We start from the raw sequence: 25,072 nt of genomic DNA, 5'->3' as shown, positions 1-25,072 counted from the left end.
CCTTGTCTGCTGGCATTAATAGCAAGGACTCTTTTCTGCTGGCAGTTACTATAATGCCAAATAGAACAGAATAGAGGAAACCATGGGAAAGTGCATAGAGGGCAGACTCAGAATCAGGAGGAATCCTCTTCCTGAGTTCAAATCTGACCTCAGACACTATCCAGCTGTGAGACTCTGGGCACTTCACTTCACCCTATTTGCTTCACTTTTCTCCTCTGTACTGGAGAAGGAAATGACAAACTATGCCAGGATTTTTCCCAAGAAAACTCCAAATAGAGTCATGAAGAGTTGTGTAAAACTGAAAGGGCTGAACAGCAATAGCTTCCTGAATATGCCTACATACATATACACATGTGTTTATGTGTGTATTTATATATAGATGTGTGCATATATGAATGTGTGCATCTGTGTATTTCCAGTCAACTCCACAAACTTCCTGAAACGAAAAGGACATTAAAGAAAAATGTGTCCAAACCTTTCATTTTACACATGAGAAACATGACATCTAGGGAGGTGCTATGACTAGCATGTGCATATCCATGTATTTATGTGTTTGAAGCATCATTCTGAGGTATTTATAGATTTGACTGGATTGCCAAAGGAATTCATGAATTACAAAATGTTAAGAACTCCTGGGCTAGAGAAAGAAATACACTTAATTACTGGGACTACCAGCTAGGGGTTCAGGATAAACAAAAAAGTTTGTATTCTTGCACATTATTAAAGCTTCCCCAGAAGAAAGATGAATAAGTGAATACAAACCACACTACATATTGGAAGAACCATCTATTTTCTGGTGGGTGGGAGGAAATTGGGTAAGTGATTTGGTGACTGCCTCCTGCGCCTTTCACCCATGTGCCACCAATGAATAAAGTCAAATTCACAAGAAGACAGGAACTGGGAGTAATCCTACCTGACTGAGCCCAGTGAGAGATGATATCAAAGTTTGGGTTCCTTCTCCTCTTCACCCCTCACCCACATTTCCAACCCCAAATCACAAGAATCCAAGTGGACAGTTCTGATACATCTTCCCAGCTATCATTCTCTCACCTTCTCACACTCATTTGGTGATCATGCTTTACAGACCTGTGTCATTATTCATCAGAAATTGTTACACTTCTGGATATAGCTCTATATGGTATTTGCATATAAATAACAGGAGCACCACTTTATTCAAGAAAAAAGAGAAGATAAAGCCAGTTTATATAGGGATCAAATGCAAAGGTACAGTCACACACTATTTTCTATTTTAAAATCATCACAGATCTTTAAGTAAAGTAAGTCACACTCTCAGACTTATAAGCCTTGCATTTCTAATAACCCTCACACTAATAAATTCCACAAATCTCCGGGTCCTTGAACTCACTCCTTCAAATTATATTGGAGGTGAACAATAAGGAGAAGGTCTCTGTCTTCATAATATGATACATGTGGACTTCTCTTTTTTGCATTCATTGATTTTGTCCTTCATAACATCAATTTGCTTTTGAAGTCCCATTGCTTCTCTTGTGAATCCTTCTTTTAGTAATTCTTCCTGTTCCTGAAGAGAAACAAATAGCATTGAAGAGCATGAAACCAAAGGACCACACAGAACCCTGGGAATATTCTTTAGTTATTCATCTCCAAATAGATAATTCCCCAAAGTCTCTGAATAACCTGAGGAGGAGTTGCTAGGGTGGAGCCCAAAGGGCACTGTGAAGCTAGGAAGCTCCTGGAGCTTTTTCTGAACAAATTTTAAATGAATCCTCTACACCGATTCCACCAAAAACAGAGTGAGACAAGTTCTCAACTGAAGATATCATGGAGCATCTTCAGTAAAGGTCTTTCCTCTTCTGGTGTAAGGGGGAAGTATAGCCCAGTCTAGGCAGGAGAGCAGGAAAGCTAGAGGGAGGTTCTTAGCCACAGCCCAGCTCATGATGTAACTCAGCAGATCAGCACAAAGGGTCCCATCCCCATCAGAAGACAAAGTCTGTTCCCTGGGAACACTGAGTCAAGAGACAGAACCGAGTTGGAAAGAAATCACTGAATAGGCAACATTTTGGCATAAAAGAAGAAACAAACATCTCCATAAGCAATACTTGGGTTACTTGGGTAATATCCTGGTGAGCAATAAACCAGGGAGCAGCCCCAGATCCAACAGAAAAAACTTGGGACTATACTCCCTGTACCCTAGGAGCAGAGCTCAACTATACCAGGGGAAAAACAAAAATAGCACTAACCATAGAAAACTACCATTCTGATAGGGAAGATAAAAATGCCATCTCAGAAGAGGAAAGAAGTGACAAATTGCCTTCATGTGAAGCCTCAAAGGAGTGTGTGAACTGATCTCAAATCAAAACCCCATCGGAAGAACTCAAAAAGGATTTTAAAAACCAAAGAACAAAAACTGAAAAGTGAAAAATGAAATAGGGGGTGGCTAGGTGGTGCAGTGGATAGAGCACCCACCCTGGAGTCAGTGCCTGAGTTCAAATGCCATCTCAGACACTTAATAATTCCCTAGCTACGTGGCCTAGGGCAAGCCACTTAACCCCATTGCCTTGCAAAAACCTAAAAAACAAAACGAAATGGAAAAGAAATAAGAGTATGCAGGAGAATTATGAAAAATTGACTGATGAAATCAACTCCTCTAGAAGTAAAAATGACCAACTGGAAAAAGACTGCAAATGATCAAAAAATAAAACTGACTTACTGGAAATGGAATGCAACTATTTTTAAAGTAAAATTACCTAACTGTAAAAGAAAACAGAAAAAGTTACTGAAGAAAATAAAATCATCAAAATTAAAATTGGACAAATGGAAATAAATGACTCTATGAGATATGAAGATTTCATGAAACAAAACCAAAATGCTTAAAAAATGAAGAAAATAATAAAGTACCTTTTAGGAAAAGCAAATGTCCTCTACATTCGATCTAGGAGAATTAATTTAATGAATTATTGGTCTACTAGAAAAAATTCAATCAAAAAAGAGTAAGGAAAATATTTTTGATGAATCATAGAAAACTACCCTAATATCCTAGAACAAGAAAACAAAATAGTACTTGAAAGAATATTCCAGATTCAAGTACAAAATAGTACTTGAAAGATCACCTCCAGAAAGAGATCCAAGAATACCAACTCCAAGGAATATTGTAACTTAATCTCAGAATTCTCAGTAAAAGGGGAAAATACTGCAAACAACCAAAAAAAAGCAATTTAAATACCAAGGAATCACAATCAGAATTACAAACGATTGATCAGTTTCAACAAGAAAGCATTGGTGGTCCTGGAATATGATATTCTTGAGGGAAGAAGACCTTGTATTAAACCAAAAATCAACTACAACGCAAATTTCAGCATATCTTTTCAGGGGGAAAAAGAAGACTTTTCAATGAAATAGAGGACTTTCAACATTTTCTGATAGAAAGACAAGATCTGAACAGAAAGTCCAATATTCAAATACAAAGACTCTAGAGATGCATAAAGAGGTAAATGGAAGGGGATAAAATGAGCTGCAAGCCCTGATTCTAATGCCTTAGTCAGAGAGAAATGACTGAGATTCTGTGCACAGGAGCATGACCCTGGGACTGTTCACAAACAAGCTGGAGCCCTGCTGGGCTTCTGGGGCTTAGTTTTGGAAGCCTTTACGAAAGACAAACAAAGCCAGACCCCAGAGCTGGCACAGCTGGGGTCCCAGACATCTGAAAGAGTCTTGAATTGCTGTCTTCTTAACCCTCTCTGTGTGTCTGTGGCAGTAGAGCCACTTAGCACTGTGGAGAAGCCACAGAGTTCTTAACCCTTGCTCTCTTAACAGGGGCCCCTTTTCACTTTGTTGGACCTGTTGGAAGTAAACACATTTTTCATATTACATAATAAGTTTGTTCAAAAAACTCCTACACTCAATACCCAGACTTTGTTGTATATACTGTTTTTAGTTTAGGTGAGGGACTCTGCTCTGGAAAGAGACAGAAGTGATCATTCTCAGACTTGGGAGGGCAGCCCAGGGATTCCCCATCCAATAGCTGATCTTCAGCCAGGCTTTGTGAAGCTAATTGGTTGGGGGTTTATTTTTGGTTTTGTTTTTGTCAAAATTGATGCCTTAATTAGGTTAGGATGAACTATTTGAGGTTCAGGTAGCCAGTGGACAGATGCTTCTGCTGGCCAGTGACAAACTTTTAGACTAATCCAGGGCCATCATCTATTTATTTCAGAATTTTTAGTTTAATTATGTGCACTTAGAATGACAAAAGAAACTTTTTGTAAATGTTTTTCCTTCTATACCAACTTCCCCTCTATCATAAAATGTAAAATTAAGATTCTTTTTCTTCTGATGGCATGATATCATTGTTTCCTTAAATAAATCTGCAGAGAACCTGACAAATAAAAATAAGGTATGGTCATAAATGGATCATGAAGTGATGTTGCTAAGCAGTATGGAATTACAATACAGGGAGTGGGGCCACTCAGAAGATCTGTACAAAAATAAATCATGAAGTGATCTTTCTTTACTTGATACTTTAGTTAATGAAAGCTGTATCATTTTAGCATCAGAAGGAAGGAGTGGACTCAATACTTAAAGAGGGTTGTAGTGCTACAGGGACAGAGAAAGAGAGGCCTTAGTCAGCCTAGACCTTAATCATGAAGTGATTTTGCTTTACTTGGTACCTTTAACTATGATTAAAGGGAGTGTAATTAGAGGCAGGGTATAAATGGTCCATAAAGTGATTTTCCTTTTCAAGATACTTTAGCTCATGAGGATTGCATGTCTACAGAGAGTACTTGAAAAGAGGGTCTGGTATAAATTGATTATAATTTGATGGGTTTTTTATCACTCTGGATAAGGGTAGTTCTAAATGGCACAGGAGAGGGGAGTGTATTTTGACAGAAGTTGTGTGAATGAAGCAATGTTGCTTACAAATCAAACAATCAATCAATCAGTCCTTGAAAATTGTACTACTTCCAGTTCATATAAAAGGGGTATGTTTCAATAGAGGGATTTGTGGGTACAAGAAATGATTAAAACAATAAAGAATGGATAAGAAGTATTATTCTAGGAGAAGGTGAGACATTAGAGGAGATAGAGCACCACTTCAAAGTCACAAGGATCTATTAAAGTAGAGGGAAAGAAGGGAGATTGTGAACAATAAATAAATACTACTGTGAACTAATTTAGTCCAAAGAGGGAATAATATTTATACCCAATTGTGTTTAAAAATATATACCCTAAAAATATCCTACCCTAAAAGGAAGTGGGGAGGGAGAGGGAGAGGGAAAGAAAGGGAAAGAAGACACTGATAAAAAGGGAGGAAAGTAAAAGTAACGTAGAAAAATAGTTAAAGTTCACAAGCTATTATTTGCATAGTGCTTGGAAGTTTACAAAACTTTTTGCTCCCTAGACCCCGGTGAAGTAGTTCATGAAATGATTTGGACAATTTCTGTATGAGGAAACTAAGACATGGAGAGTGTATAACCTTATCAATTTCAACACAGAGAGCAAGAGAAACAAAAGGAAAAAAGAAAGCAATCAGCACCAGAGATGAGAGAAGAAATACTGAGAGAAAAAAATGAACATGATTATTTCTCTAAAGAAACCAAAGTAGCTACAAGGAGACAAAAAAGAAGAACCTGGGAAGACATAGAGGAATACTCAATGAGAATAACCACCAAGACATTGGAGAACAATCCCAGATGTTCCCCAAACCAAAATCAATATTGATAACAATAAGAAACAATGGAAGAGAGCTCAAGAAGATCAAACATGAGATGAATTGTGGGGACTCTGGGAGGTATTGAAAAAATCAAGTATTCTTCTCCAAAATGAAGATATTTATAAGCAGAGATTTCGAGAATGGATCAGAGCTGACAAAACCTAGAAGCGGAAAGAATTCATAGGTTTTCAGCTTGAAGAAATGAGAAACTCCATCTTCTAAGAGAAACCATTATGAAATTTCAGAATGATAAAGACAAAAATTAAAGTATCAAAAAAATGAAATAGTTTGAGATAGAATGATGATATTCATTTCCCAAAAGTTCCTGGCTATGCCAGAAAAATGAAACACTATAGTTTGTTTTGTATGTATATGTATACATGCACACACATATTTATGTGTTCCCACATACACATACATGCATAGGATCAAGTTCTAGCAATATTTGACTTTCAATTGTAATTGATTCTCATTCCAGAGTACAGTGTGTATTTATGTATATGTATATATATAAATATAGAAACACACACACACACATATATATATGTATATATATATATGAATTGTAAGGATATTTTATAGGCAAATATATATATATATATATATAAAGTATACATATACACTTGAAGGGAAAGAATTGCACTGAAAAATTACATATATATCTATTTATGGAAGCTTAGTATAAATTTCTATTTTTATAAAGTATAGTATATAAATATATATGCTCTAACATATAAAGCATGTGTATTTGTGTGTGTGTTTACTCCACTCTTAAAGGGAAGTTATTGTAGTAGGAAATTAAACCCTTGAATTTGATCATTCCATCTAGATGAATAAAATGGAATACAAAGTCCGATAGGATCTCAAATAATTTCCTTTACAAAAATTTGCAATTCAATAGACCTCTGGAAAAGCTGGCCACAGGAGACTAGATATGGTCCAGAAAGAGTTCCTTCTCCATAAACCAATCAAATCTCAACAAAATAATAGCTATTTTATGCTTGTTGTTATATGCTGTGAAGTAAGGCATTTAAACTTTTCTAAGAGGAATAGAACTATTTAAGAGGAGATTAAAAGTGTTTTATAATTTCAAAAACAATGACCAAAATTAAAATAATCTGGTAGAGAAAATAGTATTTAAAAATGTCAAAATTGGAGATTCTGAAATAAAATAAAATTCCTGTCTTACAAAAATGGAGTAATGTTCCGAGAGTAGGAAAGACTGAAACAGCAGTTTATGACAAAGACACTTAATTTGTTTCACTAGTAGATCTAGGCATTGAAACAATTGAGGCTCACCCAAAGGGCAGAGGAAAAGCACATGATGGGGATGACTAGATAAAACACTAATAACAGTTTATTCAAGATAAAATCTGGGTAAGGAATGCTATTAAGCAGAGAAGTTTGATTTGAAAAGATCTTGTGGTAAGAGTGAGCAGTTATCAGTAGACACTTCACATATAACTTTGGTGTTTTTGTGAAGAGTAGTCCAGCAATATACTCAGCGTAGGATGACACACTGTGAAGGATTCATATGAGACCATGGACAACAGTCAACTCAGTTGAAAGGGAATGGTTTAGATTATCTCTAAGTTCCCTTCAATATTACATTCTTTGAACTTTTTATTAGTGATGAATTTTGAAAAACCACTTCATATGTGTGAACTCATGGATTACATACCTTGAGCTTCAGAAACATCACTTTCTCTTGCTCTGCTCTTATCAGCTTCCTTTCTAATTCCATCTTTTCTTCCATTTGCTTTAAATGCTCCTGATAGCTTTTTTCCTTCTGCTCCATCAGCTCCTTGTCCTTCTTTTGGCCTTCCTCCAACTGCTTTGCAGCAGCCTCTGCAGCCTGAGCTTTCACACGCTCCACTGAAGATGATGAAAAATTGGGGAAAATTAAAGAGAGATGAAGGTCCACTGGTGCCCATGGCAGCATTCTGCTCTGGTTTATCCCAACTTAAATAACTTAACTTCTTCATTACAGACAGACATTCTGCATGAGAGCAGCTACAGGCAAGTGGTAGAGAGCAGCCACAGACAAGTTGAATGTCTGTAGACATGTATGTCGACAGACAGAAAGATTTGGTAACAAGAAAGAGCTCTTTCTGGATGCTAATGATATTGAAGTAATCTGTGAAGGGTTTGAGCTAGGATCACATTCATGGACTTCTTACCTTCTCTTTCCTTTTCCTGTTTTGAGAGTGTCATGTCTGCCTGCAGTATTGCTTCAGCTGTACCTTTCTTAGACTTCAGGTATTCCTGCAGAGTCTCCTCAGCCTAGCAATGAAGAAAGCAAATTAGAAAAAGGAGATAAAGCTGTTGGGGTCAAGTCAAAGGTTGACTATCCATGTATCACTGACCTTGACAGTGAGGCATTCCATTTGCCATTACTGTCATTCACCCCAGGACATGGCACCTAAGGTTCCCTCTCTGTCCCTAGCCTTAATCAATAGCTCATGGGATGGTTCACCTGTATCCCCTTGCTGGACTGCTTGTAGTACTTTTGTTTCAGTTCATCCATATTCTTCATAAAGGAATAATAGCCCCCTGGTTTAGAAAAGATCCCCTTGTTCACATCTTCCTCCAGAGGACCAAAAATATCCTCAAGCAAAGCTCTGCACCGTTTTGTGGACTCCTCCAAGTTCTGCTTATAAAAGGCCTCTTTCTTGGCTTCCACCTGTTTCTTTATAGCAATATAAAGATAATGAAATGTAAAAGGTACAGTTGGGAGAATATATCAGAAACATACGTATTTCTACAAATAAATTTTTTTTTTAGAAACAAATTCTTAAAAGAAAATCTTTTCCCCCTTCCATCTCTGCAGGATCATAGCATGGTTCTAGACGTGCTATTAAGCATCCTCTGGTATATTTATCATACAAGGGCTAACAGATTATGTGAAATGGAAACAATAAGTCTCGACAATATGCAATTTCCTTAAGGTCTTTTCACTTATCATCTGTACTCTATGCCACAGGGCTCAATTCTTCATTTATGTGTAATATAAAATTTCTTAAAGTTAATAATAAATGTATTATATTATCTTAATCAATGAGCATCTTTTAGAAAATATTTTCCTTGTGACTTTTTTTACTTAAAAGACACTGCAAATAGACTTTCAGGATCACATGACTGACTGAAAAACATGATCTAGTCTAGAAAGATGTTGATCTCAGGAAGAATCTCATTTTCTTTTCCAGACCTGCCATCTTCATGATGACCCTCCCCTACCATGAATAAGACTAGTCAAAGTACCCCTAGTTCCATTTGAAATTTCCGGTCATCATCCTTGAAGGATTCCTTCATGAAGACTTCAATGGCTTTCTTCTCACAGGTGGCATGTGCGTCCAAGAACTCCTTAAGAGTCTCCGTGGGGAACCGGACCCTTTGCTTCATCACGTCCTCATAGTATGTAAGGGCTCTTTGAACTGCAGCTGTGTTCTCTGTTTCAGCCAGTGTTAGGAGGGCATTCTCCATACAGGGTACATCTCCACTGGTGATGGTCTTGACATAGGTCAGGACCAGGTTCTTTAGACCTACAAAGAAAACAAAAATGCCAGAGGTGAAAATTTTAGAAAAGTCAGGAGTTATCATGCTAAATAATGGGTATTTTAATTTGACTTTTCAAGTATCTTCATTATTGTTCCATAGGGAGTGCAACAATGTTGAAGATTTCCAAATTAACTCTTTCAGGCTAACATTTTATGATTTTGTGGACCTTTCTGGAACCTTTCTGATATGGGAGCAAGAAGTATCCCCCAAAGGTAATAATGAGAAGCAATTTAAAGAATCAATAAAGGTCCAGATTCATTTCTAAACAGGGTAGCTCTGGCCAATCTCTTCATAACTTCATTTGTTTTACCTCTTTTGGAAATGGTCAGAACCTATCATGCAAAATAATATGCATAAGCATTTCATTAATTTAATTATGGCAACAGGGAGGCTAGGTGGTGCAGTGGATAGAGCACTGGCCCTGGAGTCATGAGTACCTGAATTCAAATCTGGGCTTCAGACACTTAATAATTACCCAGCTGTGTGGCCTTGGGCAAAGCCACATAACCCCACTGCCTTGCAAAAAAAAAACTAAAACAAATTAATTATGACATAAATAGTGAAAGAATTGTCTTATTCTCTGTTTTCTGCTTAGCTTTTTATGCCTCCAAATTTTTATTATCTTTTAGGGAATTTATTTGGCCTTTTATAGGGTTTCACACCTGAGAACAGAAGTGTTTGTAATGGTAAGAATGGATGAGAGATCCTTGGAAAGGAACTAGGAAAGTTTTTTTGTTATCTAATCTTATATCTTTATCAGAGATTCTCCTAGGAGAATCTATTCTCTCTCCCTCTCTCCCCCTCCCTCTTTCTCTCTGTCTCTCTCTTTCTCTGTCTCTGTCTCAGTATTTTTTGTGGTTGTTGCAGGACAGTAGGGTTAAGTGATTTGCTCAAGGTCAGGCAGCAAATAAGTATGAAGAGTCTGAGGTCAAATTTGAACTCAGATCTGCCTCAGGTGCTCTGACCACTGCACAAATTAGTTGCACCAAGAGCTTGTTTTCTTACAGACAGTAGAAGAAAATAGCTGACAGGAAGACTAGGAAGGAGAAAGGACTCACGGGGTCCATTGACTGTGACACCTCCCTGGAGAGTTTTTACATTGGAGTGCTGGAAGATATAGGAACAGAAACTTTGAGATTGTTCCACAAATTCAGCATCCAGTTCACTGTCAGCAAGTTTCGCAAGCTGGGAAAGCTTCTTTCGGTAGACGGGTTGGTTGAAGACAAAACATTTCTTCTTGGGGAAGAACTGACGGATACAGTGACGAGGTAAGTTGAACTTTTTAACTTTCTCAGATTCACCTGAGATAAAGGAAATATAAGTCTTTTAATACAGAATTAAGCCTGGACTTCGGAGCCCCTATAAAATTATGTCCCTTTCAGTGACCTCTGTTTGGACTGAAATAAGCTCATTTGTGCCTAGGCCTAGGTCCAGGTAGACACCCCATCTGAATGTGAGCTCCATAAAGCTAGAGACTGCCCATCTTTCACTGTATATTTAGTGCTTATCACTGTGTTTGGCCCACTAAAATGCTTAATAAAAGATTGCTGATTTTAATGTTGATGATGATTATGATGATGGAAAAAAAACAAGGACTTCTTTCAAAGATGGAAGTAATGCTTTGCATTGAAGCCAATAAACTGCATTTCAGTCAAAATGGAGGAACAATAGCTAGAGAAATATGTCTCCAGAATATAAAATAAATTCTGGAGGTTTCCCCCCATCCTCTGCCTTACTCCTCACATCAATGCCAAGCCCTCAGGCCCTAGAACCTTGCTTAAGCTTCAGTGCTGCCTCCAGGTACTCATCAGAGGTGACAGGTTTCCCATCGATTTCCAATTCCAAGGTGAAATCACGCACAACCCACACAAAATCTGGAAAGAAGCTCACAAACTCTGAGGAGTTTTCTACTTCCTCAGTGTTAGAAGCAGATTTGCTCTTGATGTGTTCTGAGAGCTCAGTCACAAAGCTGGTAGATAAAATAAGGAAATATGGAAAACAAAGTTGCAGCCCTGGTTCCACACTTCCTTCAATTCTTTGAAACCTTTTAATTCTTCTTAGCCCTAAACCAGCTGGTTACTTTGTCAGCATGAAGCACAAGGAATTACTTTATAACTTTTGATGTGTATATACATTCTCACACTCAAATTTACACCTTTCCTTAGACTTGGGCTTCAGAGAGATGTCTGAAGGGAGTGAAAACCCTCCTCTCTTCCCTTCCCCAACTGCACTTATCCCCCAAATCACAGAAGGATACTGCAGCTGCTCCATGGCCTGCTGGTTGATGGTGCCCATGCTGTTGTAGACAAAGGTGCTGCTCAGGAGCACGGCCAGGGCAAAGATCCATGTGTCATTCTTGTTGTCGCCCTAGAAGTCAGGAGACAGGATACTCTCCCACTCCCACATTAGCTCCTTGATTAGCATACCTGTGTACCAGGTGAAAATCCTGCCTCCCAGGGTTTTTGCAGGCTCATAATGTCCTCCTTCTTACCTTCTCCATATCGCCCAGCCCTTCGGTATCCAGAAGAACGAGGGTGTAATTTGGTTCCTTGGGATGAGGAACACACCACATCCAGATGCCCTTGGTTTGAGACTGCACTGTGGAGCCAATGGAGAAACCTGCACCACAGTTTGGAGAGATGAGCAGGGAGCAATCTGGAGATTCTCATATTTAATGAGCATTTTTGAGATTAGTACAGCTACATTAATCATTCACTGAAAGAAAAATGGACTATTTTCTCAGCGTGAAAAAGAAAGATCACATGTAATAGAATCATTCATTTAGGTCTAACTTTTAAATTACCAACAGAGAGATAAAAAATAGACCAGTTGCTTGTTCACTGCAAGTGGGAACATTCTCTTTTGCTTCAGAGAGCCCTAGAGGTACCAGGACGTTTTCCCTATTTCCTGTTCATTCATTCATTCATTCATTCATCCATTTATCTATTATACAGCAATTTCGTGTATTAAACTGACTCTTACTACATAGCTGTTTGGTACAAGCTGTTCTCCTTGATGCTCTGAATGATTCAATGATAAATAGAACATGGTCTCTTCTCTCAAGTACTTCTATCAGCATAAGAGATATAAGACATGCATAGAAAATTATGATAACAAACCAAACATGCCTCAGGTAGGCATAAAATATGAAAGGATTTCAGGGGAGAGAAATTTCACTTTTTGGTTTAAGGGCCAGGGATCTCTTCAGAGAGGAAGGGGGCAATTGAACTGGGTTTTGAAGAGTAAGTAGGGTTTTCAACTGTGGAAATATGTCCAGGAAAAAAAGGAAATAGGGTCAGTGACTATATGAAAATGGAGAATGGTTAAACCTATTTGAGAAATAGTCATTTGCTCAAATTGCCTGAATTTTAGAATATCTGAAGGGGAATAGAATCAAATATGTCTGGAAGTTGATGAGTCACAGGATCTTAGATTTAAAGTCAGAAGGGGTTTGCAGATCATATAATTTCACTCTTTCATTTTGCAGATGAAGTCAGAGAGATAGCATGATGTGTCTTGTTTCCTTAATTAATATGAGCATTGAGCCCTAAGCTTAGATCTTTGATTCCCTTTGTTTTTCTCTCAGTACCACAAAACCTTAATCTTAAAGTTTATTATAATGCTCATATAAATCCCCACCTACTGTTATCCTATGCTCAAAATCTGCCTCAAATCTTGCTCAAAGAAGAATTTAAGACAGTGTGCTGTTGTTCCGAGTTTTGAGGAAGGTAGAAAGAACTGGGTTCAAATTCCACCTCTAAAATTAACTGGGGGATTATTGGCAAAGACCTAATCCTTCAGTTTCTTCATCCTATATATAGTACATAGGAGATATAAGACAAATAATATTATGATAAAAATCAAATGCTACTTAGACAGGTATACATATGAAAGGAAGTGAGGGGAGGGAAATTTTATTTCTTGATGAAATTTCTTCAGCTATGAAGAGGGGCACCTAAACTGGACTTTGAAAATGAAGGGTTATCTTGTCCTTCTCAAAAAAAAAAAGACCATGATATCAGGGAGGTGATGCCTTGACAAGCAAGTGAATCACATTTGAGTGGGGAGGGGTGGGCTGTGCTAAGTCACCAGCCTCACTTTCTCCTCCAGAACCTTCAAGATTCAGTATCCAAATATGAATCAGGAAGAAGTGAGAAGTTCCTGGTTGTGAGATAGTTGGGATAAGGGATTTGCCCAAGGTCCCAATCTAGCACGAATCAAGTGCTAGTGATTGCATTTGAACTCCTTTCCTTCTGAACCTAAGGCCACTGAACTATCTAGTTGCCCCTACCTATGGAATTATGACCAGGAAGTATAGAAAATATACCTATATATTATATATAATGCATAATCCTATAATTTATCACTATATATACACGCAAAAATGTGCCACACACAAAACATATATACGGTATCATACCTATGCCTATATTATATGTACATGTTACATATAATACATACATAATATACATATATGTTTACATGCCAGTTATTAAAACATAAAGGAGGAAGCTTCCTCTGTCTTCCAGATTACCCCAAAGAGTCTCTCTCTATACCAAGGGTCAGAATGAGACCCGGCCTTCTAAGAAGTCACTAAAATGAATAATGGACTGCTGTGTCTTCTATTCATACCATTACTTTGCTGGCTTTACATACCTGATTTTTCCCCTGCCAGCCTATTCATCAGGTAGGACTTGCCAGTGCGATACAGACCCACAGTAGCCACCACAACCACAGGATTAGTTATTGAGGAGAGAATGTCCTGAGCCTCCTCGTTCACCATCATTTGTCCCTTTGAGTTCTCAATTAGACAGACTGGGGCTGACATCTGGACACCAGAGGCCATCTTGAAAGTGGAGTGCTACCTGCAATTGGAAAGTCTGGTCACATAGATCCTGAGGTGCACAATTGTTATTACTAAATATTGAACCAAGATACAGCCCCCACAGAACTGCTGCCCTGTATCACTTGTGACTCTCCCCATATATGTGAGGGGAGCCTCTTGTCTTCCTTAAAAAACAGATCTAATCTATGCAAATATTTCTGAGTATTTAGCTTCTGTCTCTTCAAATCCAATCTACAAGAGAAAGCAGTGATGTCTACTCTAGTTCTCTCAATTTGTGTGAATCTGAACCATAGAACTGTATAATTTAAATTCAGGAGGAATGTTTTAACATATGTAGCCCAGTTCTCTTATATGGCACATATGGAGAAAATCAATCCCAGTGAATTTCAATAATTTATTCAAGGATATGAAGCTAATTAGTAGCATGGAACCATATATATATATATATATATATATATATATATATGTATGTATAAATATATATATATATATATATATTCAAATATGAGGAGGATTCCTATTTCTTTCAAAATATTAAGAAGCAATATCAGGACAGTGTCCTGTCCTAAATAAATTAGCCTCACTTTACTAAAAAATCTTAACTGTATTTGAACAAATTCTAAGGTAACAAAATCTTGTGTTGAACTTTTTTTGCTTCATTCTTATGGAAGACCTAACTGTTCATCAAAGGAGGGATTTGACTGACTCATGGAGAAGCCCTGCATCCCTGAAACTAATAAGGAAAGTATCTAAATTAGGAGAATGAAGGTGCTTTGTTCAATCCCCTTAACCAGATTGATCTGTTTTAGGGAATTGCTTCTTCACTGCATGGAAGTTTTTACTATTATTCTGTTCAAGACTATGGATCCATTCTCAGAGTAATGCTTTAAAATGCATAGGACTGTAAAGAAAACAAGTTTGATGCAATAAATTCCTCAAAATATCAAATCCAAAACGGTTAAGAACTTCTCTCCTAGCAGAGTTCTGAGAGCATCACAAGGAGTATCTCATTATCTCATGCCACCTTCCTATTGAATAAGTAATGAGAATAAGTCAAGACACAACAGTGACCTCCCAGGGAGTCAATCTACTCTCAATCTTGAGTATTGTTCTTTCCATCATTTTTTCTTTCAATAAGTGGATGACTGTTACACATGTAATAGTGACTAAAATGCTCTGAGACATACAACGATGTCCAAGAGATGGTTCACGAAATCTAGTCCTCTACCCTCATAATTTAAAGTTGTCCTAGTATCTACCAGGTGTTCCTCATTTGGGCTCTGTGAACTTTTTTTTAATAGTTTGACAATGTATTTCAACATTATTGGTACCTTTGAAGATCTGATGTATTTTTAGCATATGAAAATAAAAGCATTATTCTTAAATGGGAACCAAAGGCTTCACTAGCTTGGCTAATATGTCTGTGGCACTAAAAATTGAGAATCCCTGAGTTCTTATTTCAGTAATACTCTACTCATTTAAGATGCTTCAGTCTCTCTTTTCTATCATGCCTTTGCCTTGTCTCTTGTCTCCATCCTCCCGGCTTTTGTTTAATCCCCTCGAAGTTTCTGAACCAGATTCTGCTAATGGTCAAGGTATCCTGTTGTCTTGACTCTAGTTAGAGCTATGAGGTGACAACTCTTGGTGGACCAGGATTCTCTCCTGGGGTGAATCCAGATTCTCCAAGAGCAATCCCTTTGATTGTGGATTTGCCTTTTTTTCAGGGCTTCAGGATATTATGACTATTTGGAAGAGGAACAACAAAAGTCAAAGAATTAGAGAGTTGCCAGATATTACCCATCTGGTGTTATAATTAGGTCATATATGTTGAAATTTAAAAAAAGCAAAAGAGGCATAATTGAGATAAATTGTTCTTGGGTCATAGAATTCTAGATTTGAGACATGAAAGACTTTAGACTTTGCAATCCTTTAATTTTATAGCTAATTACAATGAGGCTTTAGACAGGGAAGTGACTTACCCTATATCACCTAAATAGAGAATGACAGAAACAGGATTTGAACTCAGGTCCTTTGACTGCAAAGCTGCTTATCCTAGTCAGGAATTAAGAACAGGGATGTTTGAGTGTGTGTGTGTGTGTGTGTGTGTGTGTGTGTGTGTGTGTGTGTGTGTATGTATCTACATGCATGTGTTTTATTGTGTTATGTGCATTGTGAATGTACGTATATATATATATATATATATATACATATATATATATGGTTTTATGTGTTTAATAGGAGTTTGTGTATCTGTATCCATACATGTGGATATCAATATATTCTACATGTGTGTATCTCTTTATGTATATGTATTGCGTATATTTGTATGTGAGTGTGTGTGTGTGTGTGTGTGTGTGTGTGTGTGTGTGTTTTGATGGGGGAGTTGTATAGGACCTTCACTGTAATGTCACTGGAGGGGGGCTCTCAACAAAGCCCCCACCAACTCCCACCCCCACCCCTGGCACAGAAAGCACCCTGCTCTGGAGCTCAGACTCTTGAGGACTCCTCTGGGTGAGTGGGTTAGGCCAGTCAGAGGCATGACCTGCCCCAGGTCTCCCTGCCTCTGAGACGGGTCTGGCTCCTTCTGCCCATACCTTCCACGTGCTCCCTCATCCCCTCTGGATGATCCTGAGCTCCCATTCTTCCAGAACTGTTTTGCTCCATGATTTGCAGTCAGTTATGAAGCCTCAGAAAAAGCTCCTTTGCTAAAGCCATTCAGACCATTGTCCTCTTCCTGGTCATGTTGAGTCCAGTTCCATGTCCACTGACAGCATCTTTCCAAGGTGCCTTGTCTGCTAATCACTGGTAACCTTCATTTACTTGGTTTTCCCTCATGGTTATTGAGGTCAAACCCTTGGGCGGTTTCAGTCTCTTTTGGTGGTGGGGGGCTTGAGACCAATTGAAGAGTCTGCAGGTCTCATCCTCTGCAGAGGACCCCTCCACCCTTTAGAACAGGGATTCATCTAGCTAGCAGTCTGGGGAAGCCCATGGACCCTTCCTCAGGGAGGGTTTTTAAATACAGAAAATAAAATTCACACATTACAGAAGAAGTCAAAAACAGCAATATATTATTTCCCATCCAGACCAAGGGTCCTCTGAACTCCCTGGTATCGGGGCAGGGCAGCATGGACCCAGATCAAGAAACCCTGATGTCAACTATGCAGGGCATCATCCAGGACCCCTTCCTGTTTTTATACACTGATATTCATAATTAATAATAATTATAAGGATGCCCTTATTTACTTATATAATAATAATAATAGATAGCATTTATAAAACAGCCATGTTTCTGATCTGTGCTTTCTAAATCTCATTTGATCTTTACACCAGCACTGAGAGGGAGGGGCTGTTAGTATCTTCATGTTTTGCTCATTCAAGGGGTCCTGGAGGATGCCCCCTACAAAAGGAGGGAGGGAGAGAGAGACAGAGTCAGAAAGAGAGAGAGAGAGAGAGAGAGAGAGAGAAAGTAGCTTATGTGTGTGTGTTTTTGTTTGTGTTTGTGAGTGCACCAATGTGTTATGTCTGTTTGTGTTTGTATGTGTGCAAACATCCTTGTATTTGTTTTTTTGTGTGTTTGTGTTTGTTTTTGTATGTGTGTGCATGTGTTTGTTTTTGTGTGTGTCTGTGTGTGTGTGTCTGTGTGTGTGTGTGTGTGTGTGTGTGTGTGTGTGTGTGTGTGTGTGTGTGAATCCTTACCAATTTCTGCTGGCTCTGAGAGGACTGGCTTCTCTCCTTTTCCTCTCCTTCTCTTTGGCTGTTGTTTTGTATTCTGATGTCTCTGCTTCCCTAGTTTGGGCTTTTTATAACCTTGTACAAGGTAGAGATTAAAAATAAGCAAAAAAATTAAGCAAACTAGAAGTGAAAGTGAAAGAGAAAAGAAAATCCCCTTTTATTTGAGTCCCCACTGACCTGAGAGGCTGAAAAAGGAAATGGGGGGAGGTTGGGGGGATACTCTTTGGGGTCAGCCTTTGTCCCACAGGCTAGTCTCAAACAAATTTCCTCAGAGCTCTGCAGGTTTGGGGTTTTTTCCATGATTTGTGGGGTTTTCTTGGAATTAGCTTCCAACCAAAGATAATACAATAGAAGTATGTTGTCCACTTGTACTATCTGGATCCCTTGCTCTCTGAGGGGTTTCTGGAAACCCCTCCCTCTCCCCCCCTCCAAACGAACCTTACTGCATCATCACCAGTACCCCTGTGTCTATTGAGACTCCATATCCCAAAGTTTTGAGTTTAAAGGATTGTTTCTGGCTTGTGTTGTTTTCCAGCACTTTGAATCAGGGTAAGTGGAGAGGCTGTGATGTCTGATCTAATAACATTGGGTTTGGAGAGCAAGTGGAGAGCAGGAGGGTCCCACCTGAGAGAGGAAAGCTTAACTTGAGTGACAGTTGGAGGGAGGAGAGGAGGGTCTTGGCCTGGTTGGGGAGGAGGAGGAAGAAGATGGAGGGTGTCAGATTTGACCAGAGTAGAGGGACTTGACTGAGGCCTCAGGATAAATGCCAGGGGGCCTGATTTGATGGGGGAGCAGAGTTCTAAGGACTGATCCTTGCTGGTGTGAACCAAGGAAAGGGTAAGCTGGGAAACTGTCAAAGCAGAAGAGACTGGTGGGAAATGTGCCTTAGGGGAGTCAGAGCAGGGCTTGAAAGGAAGTTGTGGAAGCCTTGAACAATAGAAGAGGCTAGAGAAGCACAGTTTGGTAAAGGGATCTCAGAATGTCTCTGAGGCATCTGGGTGTCTCAGTGGATAGAGGGCTGGGCCTGCAGTCAGAAGTCCTTGGTTCAAATTTAACTCACATGTACTGACTGTGTGACTCTGTACAAGTCATTTCACCCCATTTACTTTAAACCATGAGAAAAAAAGACAAATAACTGCAGTTTCTTTGTCATGAAAACCCCATGAAAAGTAGAGTCCCAGGGTCATGGAGAGTGAGACATGACTGAAGGTTAGATTGTCTAATTCTAATGTGAGGGAGTCCTTCCTCCCCACCTCCAACATACCTGAATCTGTTAGCTCAGTCTATATCTGCAGGAAGCAGCTAATTCCACTTTTGGGTGGTTCCAATTCTTAGGATGTTTTCTCTTAAATGGAGCCCAAATCTTCTGGTGGGAACTTCCATCCATTATAAACTTACAATTCCCCCATCTGGGGTCAAGTGGCAAAGGAAGGATCTGAAGTGGTGGAGAGATTAGTCACAGAACAATTCATTGTCATTTCTTTCCAATAGCAAAGGGGACCCAGATTTCAGTTCTTATTCCCAAAGGAAAGGAGTCCAAGAGGAAATGTGGGTGCAAATGCAGATGGCAATGGAAGTAGTTCTTGGTTTCCTACTGCAGGGACCCCAGTGGTCCAGACCCTGAGAGATTTGCAAAAGATGCAGAAACAAGAGAACAGAGTCTGAAAAGGTCACTGGTCAGAGCCAGGACCCACTCGAAATCCATGCTGGAGGCAACCTCAAGGGAGCTGTCCTCAGACATTGTGAATGACCAGATGCACAGTTGGAAAGGGCCTTAGAAACAAGGAATCTATGAGTAAAACGAGAAGCAGGGAAGTTATGGGAATTTCTCAGAGAGCAAGAATCTCAAACCCAGACCTTCTGTATTCCAAATTCCAGGCTTTCCACTAGCCCAGGCTATCATCAGGGAAGAGTACTCAAGGCTTGGGAAGCAAAATCTCAAACCTGATTGTTATCAAAAGAGAGGACCAAAACAGCATTAACATATACTGACCTCTGCACTCTTCTCCTGGCTCTCCCACACCTTTGTGAGGCTCACCCATGCACAGACTGAGCAGATTGTAGTAGGGAAGCAGTGAGCTTTCACAAACGCCACTCCAGGGACAACACCTTCTCATGACTGACTGAAAAATGTTGAGAATCTGAAATCTCATCCTGCTCATTGTTGGTTGATCAAAACCCCCAAACAACATACAACTTGATAGAGGAAAATGTTGTCTTACTGATATTTAATATTCATATGGTGACATCGTTAAAGATAATATCTACACATACACATATATGCACACAAATAATATATAAGCTCTTTTTATGTGAATGTGTGTAAATAAATTTAGATACAGACCTACACACTATATATATGGCAGCTAGGTGATTCAGTGGATTAAATTTTGAGCCAGGAGTCAGGATGACTTGAGTTCAAATCTATACCTTAGATGCTCACTAGCTGTGTGACCTAAGTCCAGGGTCACAACTCTATCCAGGTACCTCCTAGATGTCACTGATCTTCTCTATCTCTTCTTTAATCATAAACTCTTCCCTTCTCCAAAGACCTAACAGGTACATTCTCCCAAGTTGACATAATTTATTTCTGATATCATGCTTGGTGTTTCAATGATTTATCAGTTTTCATTTTATCTTGGTGTATGGGCCATACCAACATCTTTTCAGCATTCATCTTAGAGTTTCCCATAAGTGGTAGACATTGCTTTGGGAGATGGTGACCTCTTTGGAGGTCTCCAAAAAAAAGGTCTACTGGATGATCTCATGGTACACATATTGTGGCTTCTTTTGGAAGGACAGGCTGAGCCAGATGGAGGTTGGAGTCTCCTTACTCAGAAGTTCTGTGATTTTGTAATTATAGGTGTTAATTTGTCCTCCTCCCCACCCCCCTCCAAACAAATATAGTTTCACACCTAAAGTTAGAGATAACAGAATAAATGGAGAAAACACAAAACAACAAGACATATAAAGCCTAACAGAAAGCAACAACTAGAAGCTTCTATGTAAGAAAAAAAAATGAACAAAGTAGAAAGAGTATTTGCACAGTCATATTTACAGAACTAAAAAAAGACAATTCAAGATAAAGGAATAGACATGGAAAATGTATTGAGAAGAAAAGTCATTAGAAAATTGGGATTTCCGAAGTTATTGGAAAAAATCCTCACTATTCACTATTTTATTTTTGTGATATATTTTATTTGTTTTCCAATAACATACAAGAGGAGTTCTACTTAGCATTTTTTTGGTAAGGTTTTGAATTTTACACTTTCCCCCCTCTCCCTTCCATAGAAGGCAATCTGATAATCTTTACATTGTTTCCAGGTTATGCATTGATCAACATTGAATGTGTTGAGAGGAAAAAAGACATATCTTTGAGGAAAAATAAAACATTGGAGATGGAAAATTATTTAGTACATAGGACAACTTTATTTCAAAAAATTGAAGGTAATAATCTTTGGTTTTTGTTTAAACTACACAGTTCTTTTACAGAATAGACTTCTTGCAGCCTTCAACTGTCATTCTTCATCAAATGGATGTGTATTCAGAGATGGACAAAATTTTGAACCAGGGAAGATCCCTTGGTGGATTCTTAGTGTTCCAGAGAAACTAAGATGTTTTAAATGACAATGTTTTAGATTTCCCTGACTGTCTCATGTCTTGTTTGACAAGTTCCTTACCCAAATGCTCCTTTCATTTGACCATGAATGCTTGATCTGTCTGCTCAATTGTTTTAGCTACATCTTCCTTGGAACTCAGGTATTCTGGCAGTTTCCTCAGGCTGACAATGGAAAAACAGGGAATTAAAAAAAGAAATAATGCTGTTGGGGTAAAGTCATAGGTTGGCTCTTCATGCAATAATGGCCTTGATAATAAGCCATGCAATCTGATGTTACTGGTGTTCACTTCAGGACTTGAAAATGACTCCTAAAATTCTCCCTTCACCTCTAATGTGGATTCATCCCTAATGCAAGGATTTACCCATACCTCCTTCCTGGGCTGATGGTTGCAGTTCTCTATAAGCTCTTGGTTTTTTCTGCAGAATGGCCCTGATTTGGAGAAGAACCTCTGCTTCACTGTTTCCTCTAGAGGTCTGAAAATGTCCTGAAGCAAAGCACTACACCTATTTGTGGACTTATTCAGGTTCTGGTTACAACAGCTGTCTCTATTGGCTTCTAATTGATTCTTTAGAACAATATAAAGGAAAGGATGTGTAAAGATACAGTTAGGAGCTCATCAGAGCTTATCAGAATTTTTAGAAATGCCACAAAAAAATCTTGCTCCCTCTCACTTATGCATGTTCAGAGATATTCTAAACAGGACTATATCCTGGTTCTAGACTTGCTGTTATAGTAGCCTCAGGTATAGCTATCCTAAGAGATCTTAAAGATTATGGGAAAGTGGCAAATCAGTTTGGACAATATGTAATTTTCTAGAGAGCTTTGCCCTTATAATTTTTCTTAGACAATAATCCAAAAATTCTTAAGTTTATTTCAAGTATAATCTTCAAGTATAATCTTCTCAAAATTAACAATACTCATATTACAATATCATAGTCAACCAGCATTTTTAGAAAACAGCTGTCATGTGACTCATATAAAGGAGGATGTAAATTCACTTTCAGGGTTACATGACTGAAGACCACAACCGTAAAGTCTAGTAAGCTATTGTTCTCAGGATGAGATTCATTTTACTTTTCTGTTAACTTGACAGTCTAATGAAGCCTATGGATTTTTTCTCAGGTAGTTTTAAATGCATAAAATACATAGAATTTCAAAGAAAAAAATAATATTGAAATGCAATTATCATATTACTTTTAAAAAGCAAGTTCACAGAACCCCAGGTTAGAAATTCCTTTGCTAGCATCTGTAGAGAAAATAATTGCCATGTGACTGTCTTAAATAAAGAAGTTTGAAAAAAAAAGAAGATTGAAAATGAACTTTCAGGATCATGATTGACTGAAGATTTTGCTATTGCTTCCTCAGAAAGAACCCTCTTTTTCCTTTCTGGCCCCATTCTCCTTTTTATGAAATTAATTGAAAGACCAAAGTACTGTCAATTCCTTCTGAAATTTCTGGTGCCCTGAATGGAAGAATTAAGAAGTGACAAAATGCCAGGGAACTTTTCCCTTCCCTCATCTCCCCACCCCTTCCCTCCCCTCCCTTCCCTCCCCTCCCTCCCCTACTTTCCCTTCCTTTCCCTTCCCTTCATTTCATTCAACACACTCTTAGTACTACCCCCCCATCCCACAATATGGGTAAAATTATGGATAATTATACAAAGAAAGCTAAAGAGATAAAACTTATCCTGGGGCTGGAATGTCATGTGAAGCCCAGTTAAGTAATAAATGACATACCCTTGTCCAAATTGCCAACTAGAGAGATTTATTTATTTTTTCATCCTTATGTTCTAGATGAAAATCGAGCTCTCTAAGATTTTTGTAGGTCTAAGACCTTTAATAAAACTAGCATCCTCCCCTTCATCATCAGTCATGAACAAAATCTTACTTTCTTACCCTTTCCAGTTCCAGAAGAATGAGGGTGTGATTTTCTTTCCTGGGATGAGGAACACACCTCCTCCAAAACCCCTTGGTGTGAGGCTGCAAAGTGGAGCCAAGGGAGGAACCTTCACAAGAGTATGGAGAAATGAGCATGATGCAATTTGAGGACCCTTATATTTGGTTATTGTCTTGGGATAGGTACAGATGTGTAATTTCTCAAATGTATGTTGTAGAAGGGATTATTATTTTATTTAAACTGCATTTTATTTTTTTCCCAATTACATGTAAAGAAACCTGTAATTTCAGAACAGCCAGCTCACACACTTACACAAGCACACATTTTTCTAAGATTTCAGCTCCAAATTCTTCCCTCTTCCTCTTTTTCCTCCCTCTTTTTCCTCCCCCTTCTCAAAGACCACAACAATCTGACATAGGTTTTATAGCCTTTTGGAATAGTTCCAAATTGTTCTTTAGATTGTTTGGATCAGTTCACAACTCCACCAATATTGTTTAGCTATGCAATACTAATCATTTATTAGGGAAAATAACCTCATGATATACCCTTAGGATTTTGACCAAAAGTTGGAAGGGATCTTAAAGGTCAACTGGTTCAACCCTCTTATTTGATCAATGAGGAAATGGAAGTCCATAGAAGTGAAAAGCTTTGTCCAAAGTCAGAAAGACAGAAAGATTGAATGCATCCTTTCTTGAGCCTGAGACAATTATAATTATATGTAATAAAGGCTCATGGAAAAACTGACTGAAACTTAATTGGCAAAAAAAAATCTCAATTTAAAGAATGAATGGATAAGTCAACAAATCATAGAAATAATCAAAATTTCAACCAAGATTATGAAAATAAAGAGACATCATAACAAAACTTTTGGGATGTGGCCAAGGCAGTTCTTAGGGGAAATTTTATATCTCTAAATGTTTACATGAATAAAATATGAATTGAGCTTGCCATTACAAAATGAATCGAGTATGGCATTACAAACGCTAAAAATAGAACATATTAAAAATTCCCAACTAAATACCAAACAATAAATTCTGAACATCTAGGGAGAGATTAACAAAAATGAAAGTGAGCAAAGTATTATTTAATAAATAAAACTAAGAAATAGTTTTATGACAAAACAAATAAAATAGATAGATCCTTGGTTAATTTGTTTTTCAAAAAGAAAGAAGAAAACCAAATTAGTAGTATCAAAAATGAAAAGGAGCAATCACCATCAATGAGGAGGAAATTAAAACAATAATCTGAAGCTATTTTGCCCAATTGTATGGCAATAAATTTGACAACCTCAGTAAAATAGTTGACTATTTACATAAATATAAATTATCCAGAATAACTGAAAAGGAATTAAAAGATTTAAATGACCCTATATCAGGAGAATAAATTGAATACAAATAGAATTGGATAGAAATAGAAACTGAATCAATGAAGTTCCTGAGAAAAAATATTCATGATCAGATAAATTTGCAGGTGAGTTCTACTCCATTTAAAGAAAAATTAAATGTAATTCTATATAAACTTTTTTAAAAAAATAGGTAAATAAGGAGTTCTGCCAAATTCCTTTTATGACACCAACTTAGTGTCATATCTATGCCAGAAAGAGCCCAAAGTGAGAAAGAAAAATTTAGATCTATTTTCCTAATGATTATTGATGCAAAAAATTTAAATAAAATATTATCGAGAGATTATAGGAAATCAACACTAGAGTAATACTCTACCATCTGGTAGAATTGA

General features: G+C 38.0%; 1 protein-coding gene across 2 annotated transcripts; it reads right to left on the bottom strand.

Annotated features, from left to right (window-relative positions):
* Nucleotides 1-539: 539 nt before the first annotated feature.
* Nucleotides 540-17,911, bottom strand: LOC141512636 (guanylate-binding protein 2-like). Of its 2 annotated transcripts, XM_074221737.1 has the most exons (12): nt 17,787-17,911; nt 16,070-16,142; nt 13,901-14,109; nt 11,736-11,863; nt 11,502-11,611; nt 11,017-11,213; nt 10,303-10,545; nt 8,948-9,228; nt 8,163-8,375; nt 7,867-7,969; nt 7,368-7,561; nt 540-1,540 (listed from the first exon to the last, which is right to left on the bottom strand). In XM_074221737.1, exons 3-12 carry the CDS (start codon nt 14,088-14,090, stop codon nt 1,415-1,417), a joined length of 1,785 nt encoding a protein of 594 aa, XP_074077838.1. In that variant the 5' UTR covers nt 14,091-14,109; nt 16,070-16,142; nt 17,787-17,911; the 3' UTR covers nt 540-1,414. The 2 variants fall into 2 exon arrangements, with proteins under 2 accessions (XP_074077838.1, XP_074077837.1); XM_074221736.1 differs by lacking the exon at nt 16,070-16,142 and having other exon boundaries at nt 542-1,540.
* Between the last annotated feature and the right edge of the window lie 7,161 nt (nt 17,912-25,072).

The sequence above is a fragment of the Macrotis lagotis genome, chromosome 2 (assembly GCF_037893015.1).
Source record: "Macrotis lagotis isolate mMagLag1 chromosome 2, bilby.v1.9.chrom.fasta, whole genome shotgun sequence".
In the NCBI taxonomy this organism is placed as follows: Eukaryota; Metazoa; Chordata; class Mammalia; order Peramelemorphia; family Peramelidae; genus Macrotis; species Macrotis lagotis.
Note: the sequence above shows the minus strand (reverse complement) of the source record. Positions and strands in the feature narration are given on the sequence as shown.

Bases quoted from the DNA above. Each gene is read 5' to 3' on its own strand.
- LOC141512636 (XM_074221737.1), bottom strand. From the start codon at position 14,090: ATGGCCTCTGGTGTCCAGATGTCAGCCCCAGTCTGTCTAATTGAGAAC. The intron at 11,612-11,735 runs GTAAGAAGGAGG...CCTGACTTCTAG, and splicing joins GGCTGGGCGATATGGAGAAG to GGCGACAACAAGAATGACAC. The intron at 1,541-7,367 runs GTATGTAATCCA...GTTTCTCTTCAG, and splicing joins TGATGTTTCTGAAGCTCAAG to GAACAGGAAGAATTACTAAA.